The following is a 22,592-nucleotide window of genomic DNA, read 5'->3' on the forward strand; positions in this document are numbered from 1 at the left end:
GACATGACATAGGAAGAGATTAGGTCAGGCAGGGGGCATGATGGCTGTCTTCCGCTCTCTAGGGTGTTTTTTGTTCTTTACTATGCCTAGTTCAATAATAATTGTGACCTTTTGGTTCTACTATAATCATAAATAGTGTAAAGTTATGAGATCTTCTGCATTACATGCATTGTGCCGGTGACCTGTTTTTTATATAAACATTTTTATTAAGTTTGTGTGGGAGCCTGGATCAGCATTGGTAAATTGCTGTTGTATTATGTAAACTTTAATATAAACAGCAAATTTTGGACATAAGTTTTTCAGATATAAAATGAACCAGAAAAGATTTGAGGGGTGGGGGTGGGAATAATCTCATGGTGGCTTATAAGATTCCAAAAGAGTGAAAGAATAGCTAGCTGTTTAAACATGCTATTAATTCTGTAACTGAACAAAATAAGGCCATTGCCTCCTCAATTTCCTGAGAAATCTGAGCTGCAGACTTCATGGTTTCTCTGCCAGACCAAGTGACTTCACATAAACATGGCTCATAAACTGACTTAGCTGAAACTTTAAAAAACAAAACACACACAACCCTCACCTTTTGGTTGTGATGAAACCTGAATATGTTCTGCTGAAGACAGAAATGTGTGAGTGAAAACAGGACTTCAGAGTGGATTGGTTCATCCACAGTTATGCTTATGGTAGCTGTTTCATTTACAGGGGCAGAGACAACAGGAAAGTCTGTAGCTCAGATTTCTCAGCATCTTGGGGCCCAAATGGGTGAAGGTTCCTCACCAGGCTTAACTCATTGAAGCCAGTATGAGTTCAGGGCATGCAGCACTACACAAAATAGGGCCCAGGCCTTAATTGTCTCCAATTTTGTTGAAATCCTGGCTAATTATACTTTAAAATGGCCACATCTATGTCCCCCTTTTTCTGAATTGTACATCTTTTTTAAAAAAAAGAAAAGGAAAAAAAGCTTTAGCAAAAACTTCATATTTAGATTTGACTCCAGACTTTGGTCTCAGGTTTCATAAAAACAATTTACAGTCCAATAATATTTCCATACCCTTGTTTAAAAACAGGAAAACAGTTGGTTTTGCACAAACATTTCCCTGTCTCTTTTGAAACCCAAACATTGAAGCACTGAGAGCTTGAAAGTGAATCTAAGTATAAACGTTGATTTTCATTGTCCAAACTGAAAAATGCAAAAATAGAGCCTTTGTCAAATTGGGTTTTTAAAATACTTCAACTCTTAATAATACTAGAATGGCTTTAGGAACAAAGGCTGGGATTTTCAAAGTAGCCTGTTAGGCTACCAAATCCCATTGAATTTCATGGCACTTGGGCACCTAACTCCTTCAACTGCTTTGTAAATCCCATCAGGAGAAATGTTTGTATACAACATATATGATTTGTAAGTTGACACCACTGTCCTCTGCCAATTGCAGTTCATCCCTCCTGTCGTCACTACATTTATGATGGAGTAAATGAGTTCCAAGAAAACATTTTTAAATGACTTTTTTGCTTCAAGTTACAGCCTTCTCTAGCTTCTCATTAAATTCTGAGACTTTATATTCACACACCAGGTTTAATTTCTTTTTTCCTCCTTGTCACCTCAGGTTACTGATTTCCAGCCAGTCTCTTTATTTTATTTCATTCCATTCTGTTTTTATATGCCAGTAGTCTCTGTGATAGAATTAATATTTGTTCAAGGTTTTTTTGTCATCTGTTCTGACCATAATATATTTATATATGCACTGTCCTTAAGGTGGGAGTTCTTAGCCTCACTGTTTGTTTAAAATGGTGTCCATAATCTTTGAAAAGTCAGAGTAATTTTAAAGGAGATGGGTGTATCTTGTGTCCTGGAAACAAAATGATATATTGATTAGTATTGTTTTTTCTCTCTTACCTCTGCAAAAATAATCTCCTTTTTGAAGAAAGCAAGAAATATTACTCTTGTAGTATACATATATTTTAACTCTTCAAATGGACTTCAGTGGATGAGTATGAGTAAAAGAAATTTTACACTTTTAGCTTTACTCAAGCTCACTTTTTTGGGGCTAAAAGTTCAATAATTACAATGATCAGGAGAGCTGATGTTTTACATGCCATCTCTCTTTTCTCTTTGACCCTGAAAATGAAAGTGCAATGCTATATTTGTAACCTCATGTTCACTTTCATGACCACTGCCTGATGTCATGAAACTCAGGATTATGACTTCATTGCAAGATCAGTCAGGATAACAAAACTGAGCACTTACCTAGTGCTTCTTGCCTGTGGGTCTCAAAACACTATGCAAAGGCAGGTGAGCATTATTCTCATATATTGCAGAAGGGAAAACTGAGTCACCTAGCGAGGCTATTGCCAGGATACTATGGTGACTGGTGTTCTATAAATAGAACACAAACTAGATATGTAACTTGCCCGCGGTCATGCAGTGAAAGAGTGGCAGATTGGGCAGTTAACATCTGCCTCCTGCTTTGGGGTGGGTGGTGAAGGAGAAATTACCCAGATTTAAATACCTGAGGTGGTATGAAAGGCATACACAGAATGATTTGTTGAGAAACATTTTATTTGTGTGTTCTGTTTTTTTAGTTTCACCTCATTTGTCCTAGTAAAACAGTTTTTCCTTAAGGTAGTCTTTAAAATCCCTGTTCTTTGGAGGAAGTGCTGGCTGTGCTTGCAATACACAAAGGCTGTTAAGTTTTCAGTACATCTTAAAAATGACTAATGTCCAACTATGTGCTTTACTCACCATAGAGCTGTTCTCTTAATTCATTTACGACACCATGACTTTACAGAAAGTACAATAACTTACAGCCCACGGTCACTGTGCCAGTCCAGGAAGTAATGTTGGAAATAAGTGTATCGGTATCAACAGCACACATTTCAGATTAATGTTTTGTCAAGTTCCTGGTTTAAAATCTGGTGCTTCTGCGAGATAGTCTGTATCCAAAGTTCTTCCACTTGTAATGTTTTGTCTAGTTTATCATTCTTCCCTCCCTCCTCCCTCCCTTACATATGCATATATAGCATTTTTTTTTATTAGGAGAGTTGCGTACAAATTTACCATAGATCATCTATTAGAACAGTCCAAAAGACTGGGCATGCATTTAAGATATTTGTCCAGTGGTGTTTCTTATAAGTGCACAATTGATATTTGTAATGTTTTAATGTTTGTCTGACCAATTTCCTTCAGTTGCATGGTTCAGTTTTGAGGTTAAGGGTGCTGATGAAATCTACCTGAGCATAGCTCACCTGCATGCCAAGGGGTGAAATGGTGTAATAAACTGTAATGTAAAGACTGCAAGTGGGTTGCTATAGCTTTTTTTGACAGAAGTCAGTGTCCTCTGATCTTGCAGCAGATGTGCTGCTGGTTAGGTTCTCCTGTTGGTAAAATACGCAGGTGGGTGCTAGCATCTCTTTTTAGTACATACTAGACGATATATTTGGAAACAATAGTTGTCCCAATTTATGATATTATGTCTAAATGGATCTTGTTAAAGTAACATACACACAATATGTTAAATTATTCCCAGATACACAACTTCAGAGTTCTAGTAGAGAATATATTGTGTTTAAAAAGAAAAGAGAGGCCAGGAAATTCTGTTCCTGCACCGGTCTTACGTTTGCCCAACCCAGTCTCCCCACTTATAAATTAAAGATCCCCATCCCTGAAATCAGTTATCAGAATTTTCTTCAGTCACAGTGTAACCTGTAGCTTCTTCTCTATTGTAAATTAAGCCCATGGAAATATTTATATTGCATTTGGAGGGTGTGCCGGATTACATCCTGACGATAGAGGGTTCCCTGCCATGTATCTGGAAGAAGGGGTTCCTGATCCATACAGGAAGGATGAAGGGACACAGTGATATCTTCAGCCTATATCAGGAGGGTGTGCAAAATACAGCAAGGGAGTCTCATACCAGTAAATTGGTATTTTTCTGACTTGTACATAAAGGGTGGGTAGCAAGCAGTTGGTTGGCCAGCTTGTAGAGGGTGCTGGTCGGGATAGGGTCATGTGGGTCTGTAGCCTGTGTTGGAGACTACCACTGTAAATGGAGAGTGGGCAGTGATGCAAGGGCAGAGTTACGGTTAGTTTTTGAATCTTAATTGTGATTTCTCTGACTTTGAAATTTCTGTTTAAAACAAAGTATTAATGTATTTTAGATTAATAAATAATATATCAGATTTAATTTAACAATTCTGTCTGAGAAATGCTTTAAAGAGAGGCAAGGGGCGTCTTACTCCATAATCTTAATGAAATTGAATTTTGGAGTTGGGGTGGGGGGTTGCAGTTTTGGTCAGGGAATTTCTTTCAGTTGTGTGTGTAACTGATAATAAATTGAGAACCTTTTAATGGTGCTTGTAACTTGATTATTTTTGTCATGTCCCATGGGTGCCACATGAAAATAAAAAAAGCTCTTCTGTTAGGCCTGTATTCCAGTAGAGGTCACAAAACAGAGCTGGAACTGTATAACTTGTGGGGTTTTTTTTTTAATTGTTTAACAACAATTTCACTACAGGTTTGATTTCCAAGGTTTCCATAAACCCTACGCAGTGTTTGAGATCTCATGCAAGTTACAAGTTTTGCAACTGATGCTAGTTACCATCACAGCTCAACCACATTTGAAGCTACTTGGAAGTTGCTTGTTCCATACAAATCTAGCAGCATATGTAAATGCAGTATTTTTTTTTCCTCTGGTGCTGAGGGTGATTACAAACTCAGTTGATAGTGCTTGTACAGCTGCAGTTTCTGAGAAGCCTCATAAGTAGCTCTCTGAGGATTACATTTCATGAGCACTCATGAAAATTACAAGCTCCATCAGCACAGGGAACGTGGCTTGTAACTTTCACCAGGTGGATGACAAAAGTTTAAAACATGGAGCATGGAACCTTAGATCAGGAGCCACTTTAATTCAGCATAATAAAGGAAGGAAAGGGTTCACAAAATGCAATAGTCTAGGAGTAAGATTTCCAGAAAACAAGTTTTGAGGAACTTTAGTGAATAAGTTGTTGTAAGAGGGAGTATTAAAGCCTATCAATGTGAAGGAAATGTCGGGAATCTTTAAATATGCTAATTAAGGTGTAACAGCATACATTTCCTCTGAGAAAGAAGATTGCAAGAACCATGAAGCAGCCAGGGTGGAATTTTATCAGAGACTGGCTCAAAGAGCTGAGTGGAGGAGGTTAAAACCTTGTACTGGAAATGGAGAACAGGGGTGGCAGCCAAATGCTTGAGTCAGTTAAGATTCACGGAGGAAAGATAAAGGCAGGAAAAAAGAGCAGAACCAGTCAATGCTAGCCAAAAGGAGGAATAAGAAGGGCTTTAACAAACATCAGAAGGAAAAGAAATATTAAAGTAGGTCCATTAATAAATCAGAAAGGGAATAAAGTTTGATTGAGATACTTAACTCCTTTTAACATTTTTCTTTAAGAAGTAAGATGAACAACTTGAATTAGGAAGTAAGGCAGACACCATAAAAGAAATGTTGTATTATTTTTAAAAAAAAAGATGAGGAAATTTGAACATATATCTATCAACTGATCTAGATTATACCTGCTTTTAGTTTGTGTGCCACATTGGGCAGGCACCTCACTCTGATAGACCTATTTTTGTGCAGTATGTTGTAGATAGAATCATAGAAGTGTATGACTGGAAGGGACCTTGAGAAGTCATCAAGATCAGCCCTCTGTGCTGTGACAGGACCAAGTAAACCTAGATCATTCCTGACAGGTGTTGATCCAACCTGTTCTTTAAAACCTCTGATGGGGATTCCAGATCCTCCCTGGGCTCTCTTTCTTTATTGATGGGGTTGTAGAAATTAATCATTTATATTTTAGGATGACAGAATATCAAGCTTCGGTCTAATGAAATATGGTGGGGATCAGTGTCTATCTTTATTAATGTTCTAGAATCATATAGACAACATGTAAATGAACTTTGCAGGTGGTACTAAATTTTGAGGAGTTGCAAATGATAGCGAAGACTGAAAAATAGAAAGCTTCAGATGAGAAATGTGGAAAGAAAAGAGATTCAGCTTAGAAAAAATGCAACTGTTCCCCCCGGGGGAAAGCAATCCAGATTCAAATGGATTCAATGAAATGAGGGAAGTCTGGTAAACAATAATGCCAATGGAAATCCATTAAGATATGAATTTGCAATACAAGTGTTGGCAACCAAATAGTCCAATGCAGTTTTTTGATAGTGTATGCAGAGGGATCAAATATTCCCACCCTGTACAGCTCTGGTGCAACTACACTTGGAATATTGTATTCATTTTTGGGCATGTTCCTTATCAGAAAGACATTGTTTCCTATTTCTCTGAACTTCTTCCAATTTATCAATCAAGTGGTTGGAGGAATTGACTTGAGGAAAGATTAAAAAAGCTAGATATAAAGAGATAAGGAGTACTTGTGGCACCTTAGAGACTAACCAATTTGGACCAATTTGGTTAGTCTCTAAGGTGCCACAAGTACTCCTTTTCTTTTTGTGAATACAGAATAGCACGGCTGTTACTCTGAAAAGAGATGACAGAGGGCATGGGGGATATCTATGATAAGCCTACACATATTTGAAGGTTGTGCGCATCAGAGAGAGAGGAATTATTTAGAAGGGTTCAAGGATGTACAACCAGTACAAATCAATTGAAATTAAGGGGGAGAAAATTTAGGCTGGATATTGGGGGTGGAATTTACTGACTTTAAGATTACTCCGTAGAACAGTGTTCTATTGAAATTAGAGGAAACCTCACTGTTTAACTATTTTTAAACTAGTCAGAACACTAGCAGTAGTAAAAGTACAACAAGGAACAATGCAGCATTGGCAGCACCTCCTAAGTGCATGTCTACACTGTGCTTGGCACTTTGGACTGCATGGCTGTGAAAAGCAGTGCACGCTAAAGTGCTGGCTGTAACTCCCCCATGCTGTTGCTCTAGGGACAGGCTAAAAGGCTCCTAGTCCACATGAATGTAGTCCTCTTTAAACAAGAATACATTACTGCCAAGTAGGAACCTTTTAGTTTGCACCTGCAGTGCCCACATGGGGGAATTACAGCACAGCACTTTGGTGCACACTCCTATTCACACTCCTGTTATCCGAAATGCTGGATGTTGTAGACATGCCCTAAGACTTAGTCCTTCTCTCTTTTATTTCCATGATTATTTGCACCTGAGTTCCTGACCAAAAAAAAGTTCTAAGCAAAAACTGGGCCATCTAATAACTTTTCAGTTGGAAAAGTAAACTTTACTAAACATACTCTATCTGAGTTTTCATCAAAATCATGTGCACAACATAAGCTCAAGGTTGGTAAAGCAAGTAACTTTTAATATGGGCATAGAAACTATTAGTTACCTTTTCTCCATCTAGTGAAACTAGCTTTTCGAAGCCCGGTGTGTCACAAATAATTCATCTGATACACTTTTGAATTTTAAAAAATTGTGCTGTGCCCTGGAATAAAAGGTTTCATGATAGTTGTGGGAAGACTGGAGAGTATTCCAAAGCTGGGCTAGGAATGCAGTCTCCTTTTGCTTAGCTCAGAGATTCCAGCGTTTTTGTTGCTGCTGCTGCTGTGCCTCTCTTTTCCGTTGGAGTCCTATAACAGCCCCCTCGACTCCCGGGCATTGGGGGTAGAAAGTGACTCACTGAGGGGAATGGGGGAGCTTGTGTCTGGGGCGGTGGCAGAACCCAGCTAGTTTCATCCCTGGAGGAGCTCCTGGCAGTGCGGTCCTGAGTAGGCTGGAGCTCTGTGCCTTCCTTCCCTTCTGGCCTGGAGCCCCTTAGTCTGGCAAGCTCTGGAGGGTTTAAAATATGCAGGGCTGCAGCCACCAGGCTATCCTTTCTGGGGAAGGGCAGCAGTGGGGAGAACACTAGGCTGCTCTCTGAGTAGGGTTTTGCTTCCCTTCTCTCTCCGGACTGATGGGGACTTTCTGCACACCCTCCCCACTGCTGGCCTGGCCTGGACACCTGGCTGGCCACAGCCTATGCCCTACCTTTGCACCCCACAGTTTGGGAACCTTTGGCTTAGATTGTAAGATCTTTGAGTCAGGGACTCTCCTGATTTTGTGCCTTGTGCAGTGAAAAGGGCATTGTTAGTGAGTGACAAGTAGCAATCTGTTGTTGTGGAACTGCTGAAGAAGCCCATTGTGCTAGACAGTGTAGGAACACACACAGTCCATGGTATTTGTCCACTTTTGGGGTCACCACCAAAATTCTGAAGATAGAATAAAAAATCTGATTTAATTAACATACTTACTTACTTGATGTGAAGACTCTCTAGATATAGCCTAGCTAGGTTTTCAACAGTGTTTGCTGTGATGATGATCCTGATGGCTGGTAATTTAGCCATTGGGATTTGTGTTGGAAGCTGTAATGTGATCTGGTGAGAAGGTTGTAGATCTGTATTAAGGTGACTCTCTGTGGTTCAAACCTTAAACAGCTGCACCTTCATGTATAGAACTGTCTTTCACTTTTCAGTGTTTTCCATGTCTAATGTGAATTGGGGTTAGGCACTCTTTTTATGATGCAGTGGCATGCAACGCTTTGGCATGCAGGTTTGCGTTTCTTACAGTTCAAGAGTGTCAGATATGTCTGAATCCTTGCTTGGCTATTTATAGATACTGTTGCTTGTATCTGTTTCTATTCTAGGAATTCGTTTGGAACCTGTTCCAGGGGAATGCTATTCAGAAGTGCAGGGGGGAGCAGAAAGGGGGCTGGGAGAACACAAGCACTGAGCATATTCCTGTGATCTGGCAACAGCGTGCACCGTGTTGGCCTCTGTCTGGTACCCTGTTGTTTCCCATACAGCACCTTATTTACAAGCACCACGGTCAAAGTGAATTCCCAGCACTGGAAGTTATCTTGTCTTTGGTGCAGGGTTTGTGTATGATTTTTTACTGCGATTTGCAGCACCGAGCTTCGTACTCTTCCATTTGCAGCATGTCCTTGAGTTCATTTTCATACGTGAATGGAGGTAAACTTTAAGGGCTGCCTCCAAGTTGATAGCTATACCAGACTGAATAGCTGAAATCCATGTTCTCTAGCTTAATAACTGAAGTTATCCGCTCCCCTCTCCTATGGTAATGGAGAATTCTTCTTATTCTGTTAATACCTGTTTGAATCTGATTAACTGACTTAATCAAAATATTCAGTGTTCTTAAAGCTTTTCAGCTTAGTAGCTAAGTTGTTACTTGAATCGTCAGTCTTGTTAATAGTTGATGTTTCTTCAATTGAATATGAATTGCATGCTGTAATATTCCAGCTTTTGATCCTTACATTTCTGATATTTCTTTAGTTTTGTTTTTTATTGATGTAAATTGTTTAGCTTGACCTGTTGAACTGTACCACTTAATTGCTTTAACAGTTTTTGTTTTTTGTACGTCTTGGAAGATAGGTCCATCAATGGCTATTAGCCCAGATGGTCAGGGATGCAACCCCATGCTATGGATATCCCTAAACCTCTGACTGACAGAAGCTGTGACTGGACAACAGGGATAGATCACTCAATAATTGTCCTGTTCTGTTCATTCCTTTTGAAGCATCTGGCTCTGGCCACTGTTGGAAGACAAGATACTGGGCTAGATGGACCATTGGTCTGACTCAGTATGGTATTCTTATGTTCTTATATATTCTCCTAAAAGTACCAAAGGTTTATTTAGGACAGGATCTAAGTGGTGCTTATGGACCAAGAAAATTAATTATGAAAACTTTGTAAACCTCCATAGTCGGTTTGTCTGGTTAACTTTATCTGTTGATTGTCCCTTCTTGCCTTCATACTGGTAAAACTAGGTTAACCCCTTGTTTGTTGATGGGTGTACAATTGCTTTTTGGACTGTCGGCATACTGCTGACTTTGGGTGGTGACTGATACTGGGAAATGTTCACTTTAATTTTTTTAATAGCTTTGTCCAGCAACTGGAACTCTTGGCAAAATGCAGGCCTGCATTGCCCTTCATCTGTGCTTTTAGCTAGTGTTCACTGTACTGCAGTAGCCCAACCATGTACTGCTTTGAAATAGTCCTGCTGACGTTGTCACGAGAAACGTGAAGGAGTAATGGCACCCAGAAGAGCCAGTCATAGCTTAGGCAGGAGATAGGCAGGCTTTCCTATATGGCTTTGGCAGTGCACCTCTGACTTTACCTAAACTGTCTCTGTCACTTAAATTTTACCAGTGTTACCTGTAGTAGTAACAGATGGCAGCATTGATTAAGCTGAGGTCACAAATCTCCATTCACATTTTGAACTAAACAGATGATTTGCCTTTCTCTCTGTCTGAGAGCTCTGTGCCTCCCAGGTGCATTTCCTTTTGCTCCATGGGGAGCTGCTTCCTTGATCTGCAGTAATCCTGCAGACGCTGTGCAGTTGGGTGCTCACCTGGTCTGCTGCTGTTCCCTACTCTTAACTGGGAGATGAGGAGGTGTGAAGTGTTGCACAAGTTAGTGTGGATAGCTTTCAGTAACATGTTGCTTTGCCCTGTGTGTTTTGAAGGTGATGGGGGGAATATCCAGTGGGGAGCGACCAGCCCTGCCCCTTCCTAAACAGTGGGTCTGGGTTCTTCACCCCCACCCACGGACGGCCTACCATAGGGTTGACTGGTTAGGAGGAGAGCATGCTACAGAGCTAGCTTTCTTTCCTTTTGCTCTTGCTTAAGCCAGATTGTCAGGTCTTGGCTCTCTTGCAGAAGTGGAGAGAGTGTGGACTTCACAACATATTAGCATAGTACAGGGGTTCTCAAACTTCATTGCATCGTGACCCCCTTGTGACAACAAAAATTACTACATGGCCCCAAGCAGGAGGGCCCAAAGCCTGAGCCCCACCGCCCTGAGCTTCGGTGGGGCTCGGGCTTTGGCCCCGGGCCCCAGCAAATCTAACAGCAACTTTGGCGACCCCATAAAAACGGGTTCACGACCCACTTTGGGGTCCTGACCCACAGTTTTTGAGAACTGCTGGCTTAGTAGAAGCTGAAACTGCAATGGGACCAGAAGAAGCATAAGAGCCAGTGTGGTATCCAAATTCTTGTAAGATGGTTGGAATCTCTAGAAGCTTATGCAGTAGTTGTGCTAATAATAACTAGTACTACTGAGAGCAACTTACATTTCTCTTGTATGGTCTGATGCTGGTGAAAAACTTGGTCTTTATGATGGGGTATGAGGAAACTTAAAACAGCTACCAGCACTTCCCTGCTTTAAGGAAAGAACTGAATTACATAAAAACATAAGAATGGCAATACTGGGTCAAATCAATGGTCCATCTAGCCCAATATCCTGTCTTCTGACAGCCAAATGCTTCAGAGGGAATTAACAGGGCAGTTATTGAGTGGTCCAGTCCCAGCTCCTGGCAGTCAGAAGCTTAGGGATACCCAGGCCATAGGGTTTCATCCCTGACCATCATGGCTAATAGCCTTTGATGTACCTGTCCTCCAGGAACTTATTTTGTTTTTGAACCCAGTTTTACTTTTGATATTCATAAGTTCCCCTGGCAATGAATTCCACAGGTTGATTGTGCGTTGTGACAAGAAGTACTTCCTAGGTTTGTTTTAAACTTGCTCCATACCAATTTCATGGGGGACCCCTGGCTCTTGTGCTATGTGAAGGGGTAAATAAAATTCTAATTCACTTTCTCCATACCATTCATGATTTTGTAGTCCTCTGTCATATTCCCCCAGGCCTCAGTCCTCTTTTTTTCTAAGATGAACAGTCAGCCTTTAATCTTTCCTCTTATGGAAGCTGTTCAAGCCCCCTAATAATTTTTGTTGCCATTCTCTGTACTTTTTGCAATTCTAATATTTTTTATGAGATGGGCTGACCAGAACTGCATGCAATATTCAAGGTGTAGACGCACCATGGATTTATATAGTGGAATTAAGATATTTTCTGTCTTAACCCTTTCCTAACATTTTGTTAGCTTTTTTGATTGCAACTCCTGATTGAGTAGATGTTTTCAGAGTACTATCTATGATGACTCCAAGATCTTTCTTGAACGGTAACAGCTAATTTAGACCCCATTATTTTGTATGTATAGCTGGGATTATGTTTTCCAATGTGCATTACTTTGCATTTATCAACATTGAATTTCCTCTTCCATTTTGTTGCCCAGTCAGCCAGTTTTGTTAGATGCCTTTTGTGAGTTACGGTTTTGCAGTCTGCTTACCGTAATTATCTTGAGTAATTTTGTATCATCTGCAGACTTTGCCACCTCACTGTTTACCCCTTTTCCCAGATAATTTATGAATATGTTGAACAACACATTTCCTGGTACAGATCCTTGGGGGACCCTGCTATTTACCTCTCTCCACTGTGAAAACTGATAATTTATTCCTGCCTTCTGTTTCCTATCTTTTAACCTGTTACTGGTCTACAGGAGGACCTTCCTTCTCATCCCATGACTGCTTGCTTTACTTCAGAGCCTTTGGTAAGGGGCCTTGTCAAAGGGTTTCTGAAAGTCTAGGTATGCTATATCAACTGGATCACCCTTGTTCACCTGGATCACCCTTGTTTTTTAATTCCCTCCAAGAATTCTAATAGATTGGTGGGGCGTGATTTCTCTTTACAAAAGCAGTGTTCACTCTTCCCAAACATATGGTGTTCTTCACTATAGTGTCAACCAGTTTGCATGATACTGAAGTTAGGTTTACATTTGCCAGGATTGCCTCTAGAGCTTTTTTAAAATTGGCGTTTCATTAGTTATCCTCCATTCATGTGATCCAGAGACTGATTTAAGCGGTAGGTTACATACCATAGTTAGTAATTCTGCAGTTTCATATTTGAGTTTTTTCAGAACGCTTGGGTGAATACAATCTGATCCTGGTGCCTTACTACTGTTTAATTTATCAGTTGGTTCCAAAACCACCTCTGTTGATACCTTAGTCTGGGACAGTTCCTTAGATTTGTCACTTTAAAGGAATGGCTAAGGTGTGGGAATCTCTCTCATATCCTCTGTAGCAAAGACTGATGCAAAGAATTAATTTAGCTTCTCTGCAATAACCTTATCTTACTTGAGTGCTTCCTTAGCACCTGGGTTGTCCAGTGGCTCCACTGGTTGTTTGGCAGGCTTTCTGCTTCTGATGTACTTAAAACGAAAACATTTGCGGTGACTTTTTAGCTAGCTGCTCTTCAGATTCTCTCTTGGTTGGCCTAATTATACTTTTACACTTGACTTGCCAGAGTTTGTGGTCCTTTCTGTTTTCCTCAGTCGGATTTGACTTTTGACTCTGACTGCCTCTTTTACCTTGTCTAGCCACGATGGAATTTTTTTGGTCCTCTTACTGTTGTTTTTTTTAATTTGGTCTGTGTCTGTCTGTCTCTCTCTAGTTTGAGCCTCTATTATGGTGTTTAAAAAAAGTTTCTATGCAGATTAAAATAGTTTAGTGTGCTTGGGAAGACAGAAAATTCCAGTGCTGACAGTTTTTACTATCCTCCCTTCTTTGGATAGAAGCACTTCAAAGCCTTCTGTAAACAAGGATGTCTTTTAACTACAAATTACGGAACACTAACACACAACACAGGCATTTAGGATTTAAAGAACATTTCTCAATGAGTGTAATACATGACTCTGTTTTCTCACAGTAGATCAGGTACAGAATATATTATAAAAGAGCAACAGATACTAAGAGGCACACAGAACCTCACACTTGCCGCTGATTGAGACCTCCCTAGTCCTGATGGACTGAATCTTCCCTTGAGGGTTTTCAGGTTTTAAAAAAACTTGTGCTGCTGCTGCTGTGTTGTTTAATATTTGTTGCGGTAGTGTCTCGAGGCCCCAGTTGGGATCAAGACCCCACTGGATTGGGAGGATGCACCAAGGAAGATTGGGCATTCAGAGTAACAATGCAGAGGGTTTCAAAGGAGTAGTGTGCAGTTGCTAATTTCACTAGACCCGATTCACAAACAAAACACATACATAAGAGTTAAAGCTGAAAGTATGTTTCAGTGGACTCAAACTAGCACCCAAACAACAATTTTACACTCTTTATAGAAACTCTGTACCTTTTAAAAATAAAGTTTAAATTAGGAAATGAATAATTAAAAGATTGCAAGCAGTTCTCTACTGCCCCATAATCTCTCGCCCACCGAGCCTGAAATTTGCTGCTTGTTTTGTTCTGTAATGGAAATACACTATTGGGTTTTATAAATTGTTTATTACATCTATAGAAAAGATTTCAAATGGAATAGAGTCCCAAGGTACATTGTTATATCAGAGTTCTGTAAACTTTTGCATAGTGTGGTGAGTATGTGGCATAGGAAACTATTTTTGAGTAGAATTGAATTTATTGATCTGTTTTGATATATGAAATTAGTTGATTTAGGTGCAAGTTTATGTAAATGTATATGTAGACCTTAAAAGATTGTTCCAGTAACAATATTATGTAAGAATGAATGTGTAGGTTTTTTGCAGTGACTAATTTTATAGTATATGTTAGTGTAATGGGAAATAGGATTTTGTAATCTCCTGGTTTGGGGGGGTGGGTGTGTGTACGCACTCACACAAATTTTATGTGGTTAAGAGTGGGTGGCAGTGTAAGGACAGGTGAGTTGATAGTGAATACTGAAAGATGATATGACAGTGGGCAAATGGCTATATCCTGTAACTGTTCATTGCCAGACTCCTCCTTTTTAAAGGAAGAATTTTTGGAAAGGGTATTTTTTGGGGTGGGCTCAATTGGATAGCTTAGTATGAGTGTGGTAGTTCATCCTTCCACTTTTAAGCCACATACACACTTCTGCATTGAGCGTTTTCTACCGTGGCTCATTATACAGGGAGTACCCTCTCAGTAAAACCACTTCTCTTTAGCAAGGCCAACGAAATAAATGTCAAATTTGTAGGCCAAGCGCACTTGGAGAGAAGATCCAAAAAAAGTTATGAAACCTTTCAAAAATTTACAAGGACTTTTTTCAGTGCTAACTTTTATAAACTCCTCTTTTGATATTTTCCCTCCTCAAAACAAAACCAAATGCTCAGGAATTCTACCCTGTGATGAGGTGTGTGAACCTTTGGGGGAACTAATTTCTCTTGAGGAAAGTTCAGAGTTGGCACATGAAAATTGGGACTACATTGGGAAACTAGCTAGCTGCATTCAACCTCTGGTGTGGAGCAGTTATTGCTGTTCCTTAATATTTCTCAGGCATTCTTGTATTCATGATACTGTCTAGGAATCCCAATCAAGGATCAGGGCCCCTTTGTGCTAGATTCTGTACAATCAATGGCATTAAATATGAACTTAAGAGTTGTTTGTCTGTAAATGTCCCTGCTCTTCTCCACTTTGCGGTTTAGCCAGCCACTGTACTTGGAGACTTCTACAAATTCATTCTTTAGCCTTTTTTACAGTGGGAAGGCTTTTGTGAGATATTACTAAAGTTGAGTTTTGCATCATGTTCTGAAAGTGCTCAGGGCTGGTCTCCTTCAGATCTCCTCCAGTGAGGAGTTTTTTAGCACTTGAGAAGCTAAACACTATTCAAATTGAGGGGGTTTTAGCTAGTAGATGGGTTTCTATTAGAGGGAATTAGTATCTCCCAGATGAGGGTGAGCTTAATTTACAATGGGCTTGGGATGATTTGCTGAAACTGATCCCAAGTAGCAGAGTTTTTACTGTCGTAAGGGAAAGTGTGACTGCTTCTTTACAGCAGTGTCTGAAAGTCCAGTCTGTTGTGTTACTGGAGCACTTTCCCCCTCCTCCAACACTTGTGCTGTAAAGGTCTGTAGCTTAACATGAATCCATTTATTCAAAAAACAGCTGTTCCGGGTGCATATTGGAGCAGCAGTGTATCTGGAATACTTATCTTTGCAAGGTCAAATATGAACTGCAATCAAGGGATTTTCACACTGGGCCAGACATCAACATGGACTGTTCTGACACACAAAAAGCTGACAAATGGATTTGTAACTTTCCTGAATAGATCTTTAACCAGGAGTTCTATCCCTCCCAGCCCATCTTATCCTCCTCACTTGATCTTGCAGTCAAGATGTGATGCTTGAATTTGTGACATACTGGTCATTTCCATGGCAACAGACTGTCAAAAGGATTTGACTAACCTACAGGATCAAGCTGAAGGAGAAGCCAGTCTGTTAGGGAGAGAGGCTCTTGTTAAATCACATCTTAAATAATTAGCAATATCCACTTAATACTGAAAATTCTCAGCACCATGCTAACCTCTGATTTAGAAAGCAGCAGGTGTCTGTTGCCATTCTGGTATTTCTTCTTATACCGCTGTAAAGGATGATTGTGGGAATTTGGTGAAATTCTAGTGAGGAAGTGATACAGCAGGGCCCTATCTATGCTGAGTTAGGGAGTAATGTTAGCATCTGTGTAGAGCATGACCCTAACCCTCTTCTTGCTAGGAAGGTGCTGTTTCCTTGGCTGGTACACACTAGGTGCAGTGGTGCAATAAAACCATTTAAAGCATGGTTTTTTAGGACCTGTCTACATGGTGAGTTAGTGTGCAGCAACCCAGGATGTGTGAATGTACAGCATGCCGGTTTGCCATGCTCTGATGCTCTGAGTGGACACAGCTACAGTACAGTGAAAGTCCTGGCAGTACGTTAAACTGCACTCTGGTACTTTCACAGTGCTGTAGCAATGTCCACACGGCGAGAGTGCTCAGCAAGCTGTTGTGCTGTAGATTCACACCTTGGCTTTCCATGCACTAACTCACTGTGTAGGCAAGCCCTTAACCCGCCAGGTCTTCAGTGGAGGTTTCCAGGGTGTGTCTGTGGCATTTGGGAGCTACCAGAATACAAACTGAGAAGAGTAGAACCTCTGGGTTTTGAACACCTTGGGAATGGAGGTTGTTTGTAACTCTGAAATGTTCATAACTGTGAACAAAACATTATGGTTATTCTTTCAAAAGTTTACAACTGAACATTGATTTAACACAGCTTTGAAACTTAACTATGCCGAAGAAATGTACTGCTTTCCTTTTGTTTTTTTAGTAGTTTGTTTAACGCAGTATTGTACTGGATTTTCTTCTTCTTTTTTTTTTTTTTTGGTCTCTGCTGCTGTCTGATTGAATACTTTGAGCTCCAAATGAGGCATGTGGTTGACTGGTCAGTTCGTAACCCTGAGGTTCAACTGTAATAGTTTTTATTTGTAAGGTTGCATCTCCACAGGGCTTTCAACAATGGTTTTTAAGAAACATGCTTAAATTTTAGTCTCTGGAGGGCTGTAATACATTATTCTAATCCAGATTACTGGGCTCAATGCAGGAGTAACAGTGTAGGGTTTAGTGGCCTGTGAATGTGCAGGAGGTCAGATTAGATGATCTGACAGTTCCTCTGGCCTTAAACTCTGTGGGTACATCTACATAGCCAAGCAAACAAACAAAACCAAACCCTGCTGCAGCAAGTGTCTGAGCCTGGGTCAACTGACTCAGGCTCCCACAATAGAGCTAAAAATAGCAGTATAGACGTTAGGGTGTGGGCTTGAGCCTGGACTCTGAGACCCTCCCACCTTGCCAGAACTCAGAGCCTGGGCTCCAGTCTGCACCCTAACAGCTACACTGCTATTTTTAGCTCCATACTGGGAGCCCAAGTCAGGTGACCTGGGCTCTGAGACTTGCTGTCATGTTTTTTCTTTGTTGTGTTTTGCTGTGTAGATGTACTTTATTACCCTAATAGGGTTGCCAACCCTCCTGGATTGGCCGGGAGTCTCCTGGAATCAGAATCAGTCTCCTGGTGGCTAATGAAACCAATCCAGGAGATTTTAATAGACTGCTAAAAGTCTGGTCGGTGGCGCAGCAGGGCTAAGGCAGGCTCCCTACCTGCCCTGGCTCCGCATGGCTCCCGGAAGCGACTGGCATGTCTTTCTGGCTCCTAGGCAAAGGGACGGCTGGGGGTCTCTGCGCACTGTCCCTGCCTTGAGTGCCAACTTCACAGCTCCCATTGGCTGGGAACCGTGGCCAGTGGGAGCTCTGGGGGCAGTCCCTGCAGGCAGGGGCAGCGTGCAGAGCTGCCTGGCTGCCCCTGAACCTAGGAGCCAGACATGCTGGTTGCTTCTGGGAGCTGCCCGAGATAAGCGCTGCTTGGAGCCCTCACCCCCTCCGGCACCTCTGCCCCAGCCCTGAGCCTTCTCCTGCACCCAAACTCCCTCCCAGAGCCTGCACCCCCTCCCGCACCCCTGCCCCAGCATGGTGAAAGTGAGTGTGGGTGGGGGAGAGCAAGTGATTGGGGGGGGGCATGGCCTCAGGGCAAGGGTGTTTGGGTTTGTGCGATTAAACAGTTGGCAACCCTAGACTGTAAGCATGATTGTTCTTGCTTGCAGCTGAGCCAGGTTATAATGCTGGCTTGCTGGTCAGCATGGATGGGGTGAAGCTGAGTAATAACTGGGTTAAAAAATAGGGTGTTAATCTGGGTCTCTAATCAGGGCTAACACTTCAAAACAACCTCTGCTATAACACTAACAGTATTTGTCTTTATGCATGCTGGCAGGCCAAACCATGCTGTACAGTTTGATTTCCCAATAGAACTAAAACCGTGTGTGTGTTTTAAGGAGTTGTTTCACACTGGAAAGTAAACATGGTTGTGAAAGATGGTTGTGGCACAGCTGTGTAATAAAATGGTTTATTTTGGTCTGCGTGGGCAGGCAAAAAAGGTTATAAGCCTATTATAAGGAACTCTGTGTTAGCCTAGGCATCGAAGGTTAAAACCTGGTTCTTTAACATGGTTCCATATGGTTTCTGTTTGTACAGACAAAAAGAAACCATGTTATAAAATAGCGGAGCTCCAACCATATGTTAAACTTGGATATTTCCATAATATAGAGACAAACTTATTTAGTGCAAGTAGATTTAGACATTTCAAGTGAGTGCCTAGCTTTAGGGACCCAAATCTTTAATTAGCAATTAAAAAAATGGGCTGGTTTTAGGGGGGCTGAGTGCACACAACTCAAGTTGGAGTCGGTGGGAGTTGCAGGTGTGCAGCACCTCTTAAACAATGGGGCCATTTTGATTTTGTTTAGGTGTGTAACTTCAGGTACCAAAGTGTGAAACTATCAGCCTTAGTCTTTGAAATGTAGTAATGCTTTTTCCAGACTCTGTGTACAGAGTACCTTACTCATTGCTTATAAGTTGGATTCAAATTATGATGTCCTGGGCAGCACAAAACAAAAGTGACTCAAAGGTATAATTCGTTTACCTGAACTTAAATCTTCAGTGTACTGGAATTCAGAGGGACACTAACTGTTTTTTCCAGATAGTATAGTTCAAAAGCTATTTATGTAAAGAAGTGCTAGTGGATATATGAGTATTTCAAGTTTACCATTAGAGAACTTTTATCAAAGGAAGTTACTTTAAACTCTGCTGAAGGTTGTTGTCTTGCAATGTATATGTGAAGTATTACTGAACAGCCAAGGCGAGGTAGTGTGTGACATAATTGATGCACTTTTTAGTTTAAATAGTGTCCACTACTACGTATGTTAGTTTTCATGTAGATCACACTGCCAGCTGAGCTTCAATTACATGTGTTCTGTTTGATTTGGGTCTTTTGAATGCAAAAGTGCAGTTGCTGTGAAGGTTTATTCATGTTGGAGCTCTGTAGACAAATTTAGCCTGAAGGACTGTTTGGCTTTGGCAAACCTATTCATAAAACCAGGTGAAACACGGTCTTCCGGTTCAGATCATGCTACAGTCAATTCCTGGTAAAGGCAGCCTTTTTCCAATTAAATATGTAAGAGTTCAGGAAATACTGTGTTTCTCTTCAGAATCTATTGAATACATTTTAAATATCACATCAGAAATCTTAATGGCTGAGTTCAGTCTTGGTCAATAAAAGTTGTATTTATGTGTAAATGGAAGAGGAAGAAGATGAAAAATAATAAATTAGACCAGGATATAGCAATAATAGGATTAGCTATAAAATTCCTAGGTAACTTCTAAAAAAGGCTCCTAACTACTGTAGGCCTGTATTTGAAAAAATTGGGCATGCAGCAGTGTTTCTAATTTCTGTATGTAGTTTACTGCAGATGCATTTAAGAATATTTGTCCATGCCGATGACCAGTTATGCATTGAATTTGTCTTTTGCCTAAGTACTCACAGTAGTTGTCTCTGTGTGTGCTATTTTGCTCCTAGCCAGTTGAAAAAGTTGTATTTTCATGCCTTAATGGTAAGAGACAGGCAATAAATCATGTGGGTGAGTTTACCCTTCTTCCTTGAGTTTGGATATGTAATATCTCTGGTACTGTAGTTCAAGGATATGTATCCTGTCTTAACCAGCTGATACGTTTTTTCCTTTTATTTCAGATTTTCTATTTTGTACATACATTGTTTTGTATATACTGTATATGATGACTTCGGTGGGCAGTGAACGTACCCGGGGCACTCGGGACAAAACACAGATTTCAACCACGCAGCCAGCACAACCACAGAAACAAGTCGTACAGGTAGGTGTTGTGTAACGTCTGTCTTTCAGGTTGAGAGTAAGTGGCATATTATGATCTGCAACCATCCCCACGGTCAGTGGTTCTCAAACGTATTTGATTGGGCCCCCTTCTTTGTGTCTGTAGTTGTTGTTTACGCCCTCCCACAAGTATATATACTGCCACCCAGCTCTGAAGGCATAGCGGAGAGCAGTGACTGCTGGCTGGGTGCCCAGCTCTGAAGGCAGCACTGCACAGAAGTAAGGAAGGCAATATGAAAAGTGATATTCGTCAGTATCACTTGTCACAGCAGACCTGGCGCCCCATTGCCACCATTAGTTCTGTGCTGCTGCTGCCTCCGCAGGGCTGAGAGTTGGAACCCTGCCACCTCCAGGTGAGGGATGGGGCAGGGGAGGAAGGAGAGCCTGAGCCCGGGCTGCCTACTGGTGAGGGAATGAGGTGTGGGGAACGAGAGCCTAAGTTGCCTCCAGGTGAGGGATTGGGGGTGGGGGGGAGAGCCCAGGTGACGGGACTGCAGCTGTCCCCTTTATCCCTGCCTCCTGGGTGTGCACAGCCCTTCTGCATAAGGACCAGTCACCTGGGGCTGACAGCTAGAGCTCTCCCCCCCCACTCCCCTTCCAAAAACTAAATAAATGAAAAGCGCACAGCTCCCACCTCCCTTGACATATTCCCTCACCTCTCTTGGGAGGCCTGCCCCATAGTTTAAGAACCGCTGCCCTAGGTTTAGTAAAGACTGAGAGTGGGGGAGGGAAGAAAGCATTGTATCAGTTTGGCAAGCATGTCCAGTAGCTTGTATTTTAATACTGTATTGGGTTACTGAGCAAACTGCTTGCTGGCTTCAAGCCTGGGATCCATATTCCTACATCCACGCTAGTCTTGCGTTCTTCAGCAGTGCTCCAGATCAGCAAGGAACTGCAAGGCTGTCTGCTAGTCTTCTGCCAGGATCTTATCCCACAGGCTCTTCACATCTTTTCAGACTTCAGCTCTTTCTACTGTCCAGAGGCTAGAATCTTGATGCTAGAGCAGTGGTTCTCAACCCGTGGACCGCTTGCGGCCCAGTGAGCACACAGCTGCAGCCCATGTGGCCATACAGGTAGAATATATATTGTGTGGATGCGGCCCACAGAACACAGAGAGAGCTGCGTATGCAGCCCACAATGGAGAATAGGTTGAAAACCACCGTGCTAGAGGATCTGTAGTTAGTGCTAGAGCTTGCATGGAAGACTGAAGCTTCTCTCAGTGGCCGATAGGGACCACACTCAAAAAGGCATCTGCAGCAGGATCCAGAAAGCTTCCAGAGACCTGTCAGGTGAGGTGTACCCACAGGAAGTGGTACAATGAAGATAAAAAAGATTCGTATTGTGAAGGCATTGAGGTTGACACTGACTATGAAGGACTTATCATAGAAGATCAGGGTTGGAAGGGACCTCAGGAGGTCATCTAGTCCAACCCCCTGCTCAAAGCAGGACCAATCCCCAACTAAATCATCCCAGCCAGGGCTTTGTCAAGCCTGACCTTAAAAACTTCTAAGGAAGGAGATTCTACCACCTCCCTAGGTAATGCATTCCAGTGTTTCACCACCCTCCTAGTGAAAAAGCTTTTCCTAATATACAACCTAAACCTCCCCCACTGCAACTTGAGACCATTACTCCTCGTTCTGTCCTCTGCCACCACTGAGGACAGTCTAGATCCATCCTCTTTGGAACCCCCTTTCAGGTAGTTGAAAGCAGCTATCAAATCCCCCCTCATTCTTCTCTTCTGCAGACTAAACCATCCCAGTTCCCTCAGCCTCTCCTCATAAGTCATGTGTTCCAGTCTCCTAATCATTTTTGTTGCCCTCTGCTGGACTCATTCCAATTTTTCCACATCCCTCTTGTAGTGTGGGGCCCAAAACTGGACACAGTACTCCAGATGAGGCCTCACCAATGTCAAATAGAGGGGAACGATCACGTCCCTCGATCTGCTGGCAATGCCCCTACTTATACAGCCCAAAATGCCGTTAGCCTTCTTGGCAACAAGGGCACACTGTTGACTCATATCCAACTTCTCGTCCACTGTAACCCCTAGGTCCTTTTCCGCAGAACTGCTGCCTAGCCACTCTGTCCTTAGTCTGTAGCAGTGCCTGGGATTCTTCTGTCCGAAGTGCAGGACTCTGCACTTGTCCTTGTTGAACTTCATCAGATTTCTTTTGGCCCAATCCTCTAATTTGTCTAGGGCCCTCTGTATCCTATCCCTACCCTCCAGCGT

At 41.8% G+C, this 22,592-nt stretch overlaps 1 protein-coding gene across 7 annotated transcripts in view; it reads left to right on the plus strand.

The window, feature by feature from the left end:
* The window catches only part of UBAP2 (ubiquitin associated protein 2), a 135,131-nt gene that overhangs the window by 16,183 nt on the left and 96,356 nt on the right, over window positions 1–22,592 (plus strand). For all 7 annotated transcript variants that reach the window (XR_013635758.1, XM_073343394.2, XM_073343393.2 and 4 more), the window contains exon 2: window positions 20,209–20,348. Coding sequence is in view for 6 of the 7 variants with exons in the window: in XM_073343394.2 (XP_073199495.2) it covers window positions 20,250–20,348 (99 nt within the window). In the remaining variant the exon portion in view is untranslated. The remainder of the gene's footprint in view (window positions 1–20,208; window positions 20,349–22,592) is intronic.

Source organism: Lepidochelys kempii, chromosome 5, assembly GCF_965140285.1.
Source record: "Lepidochelys kempii isolate rLepKem1 chromosome 5, rLepKem1.hap1, whole genome shotgun sequence".
Taxonomy (NCBI): domain Eukaryota; kingdom Metazoa; phylum Chordata; order Testudines; family Cheloniidae; genus Lepidochelys; species Lepidochelys kempii.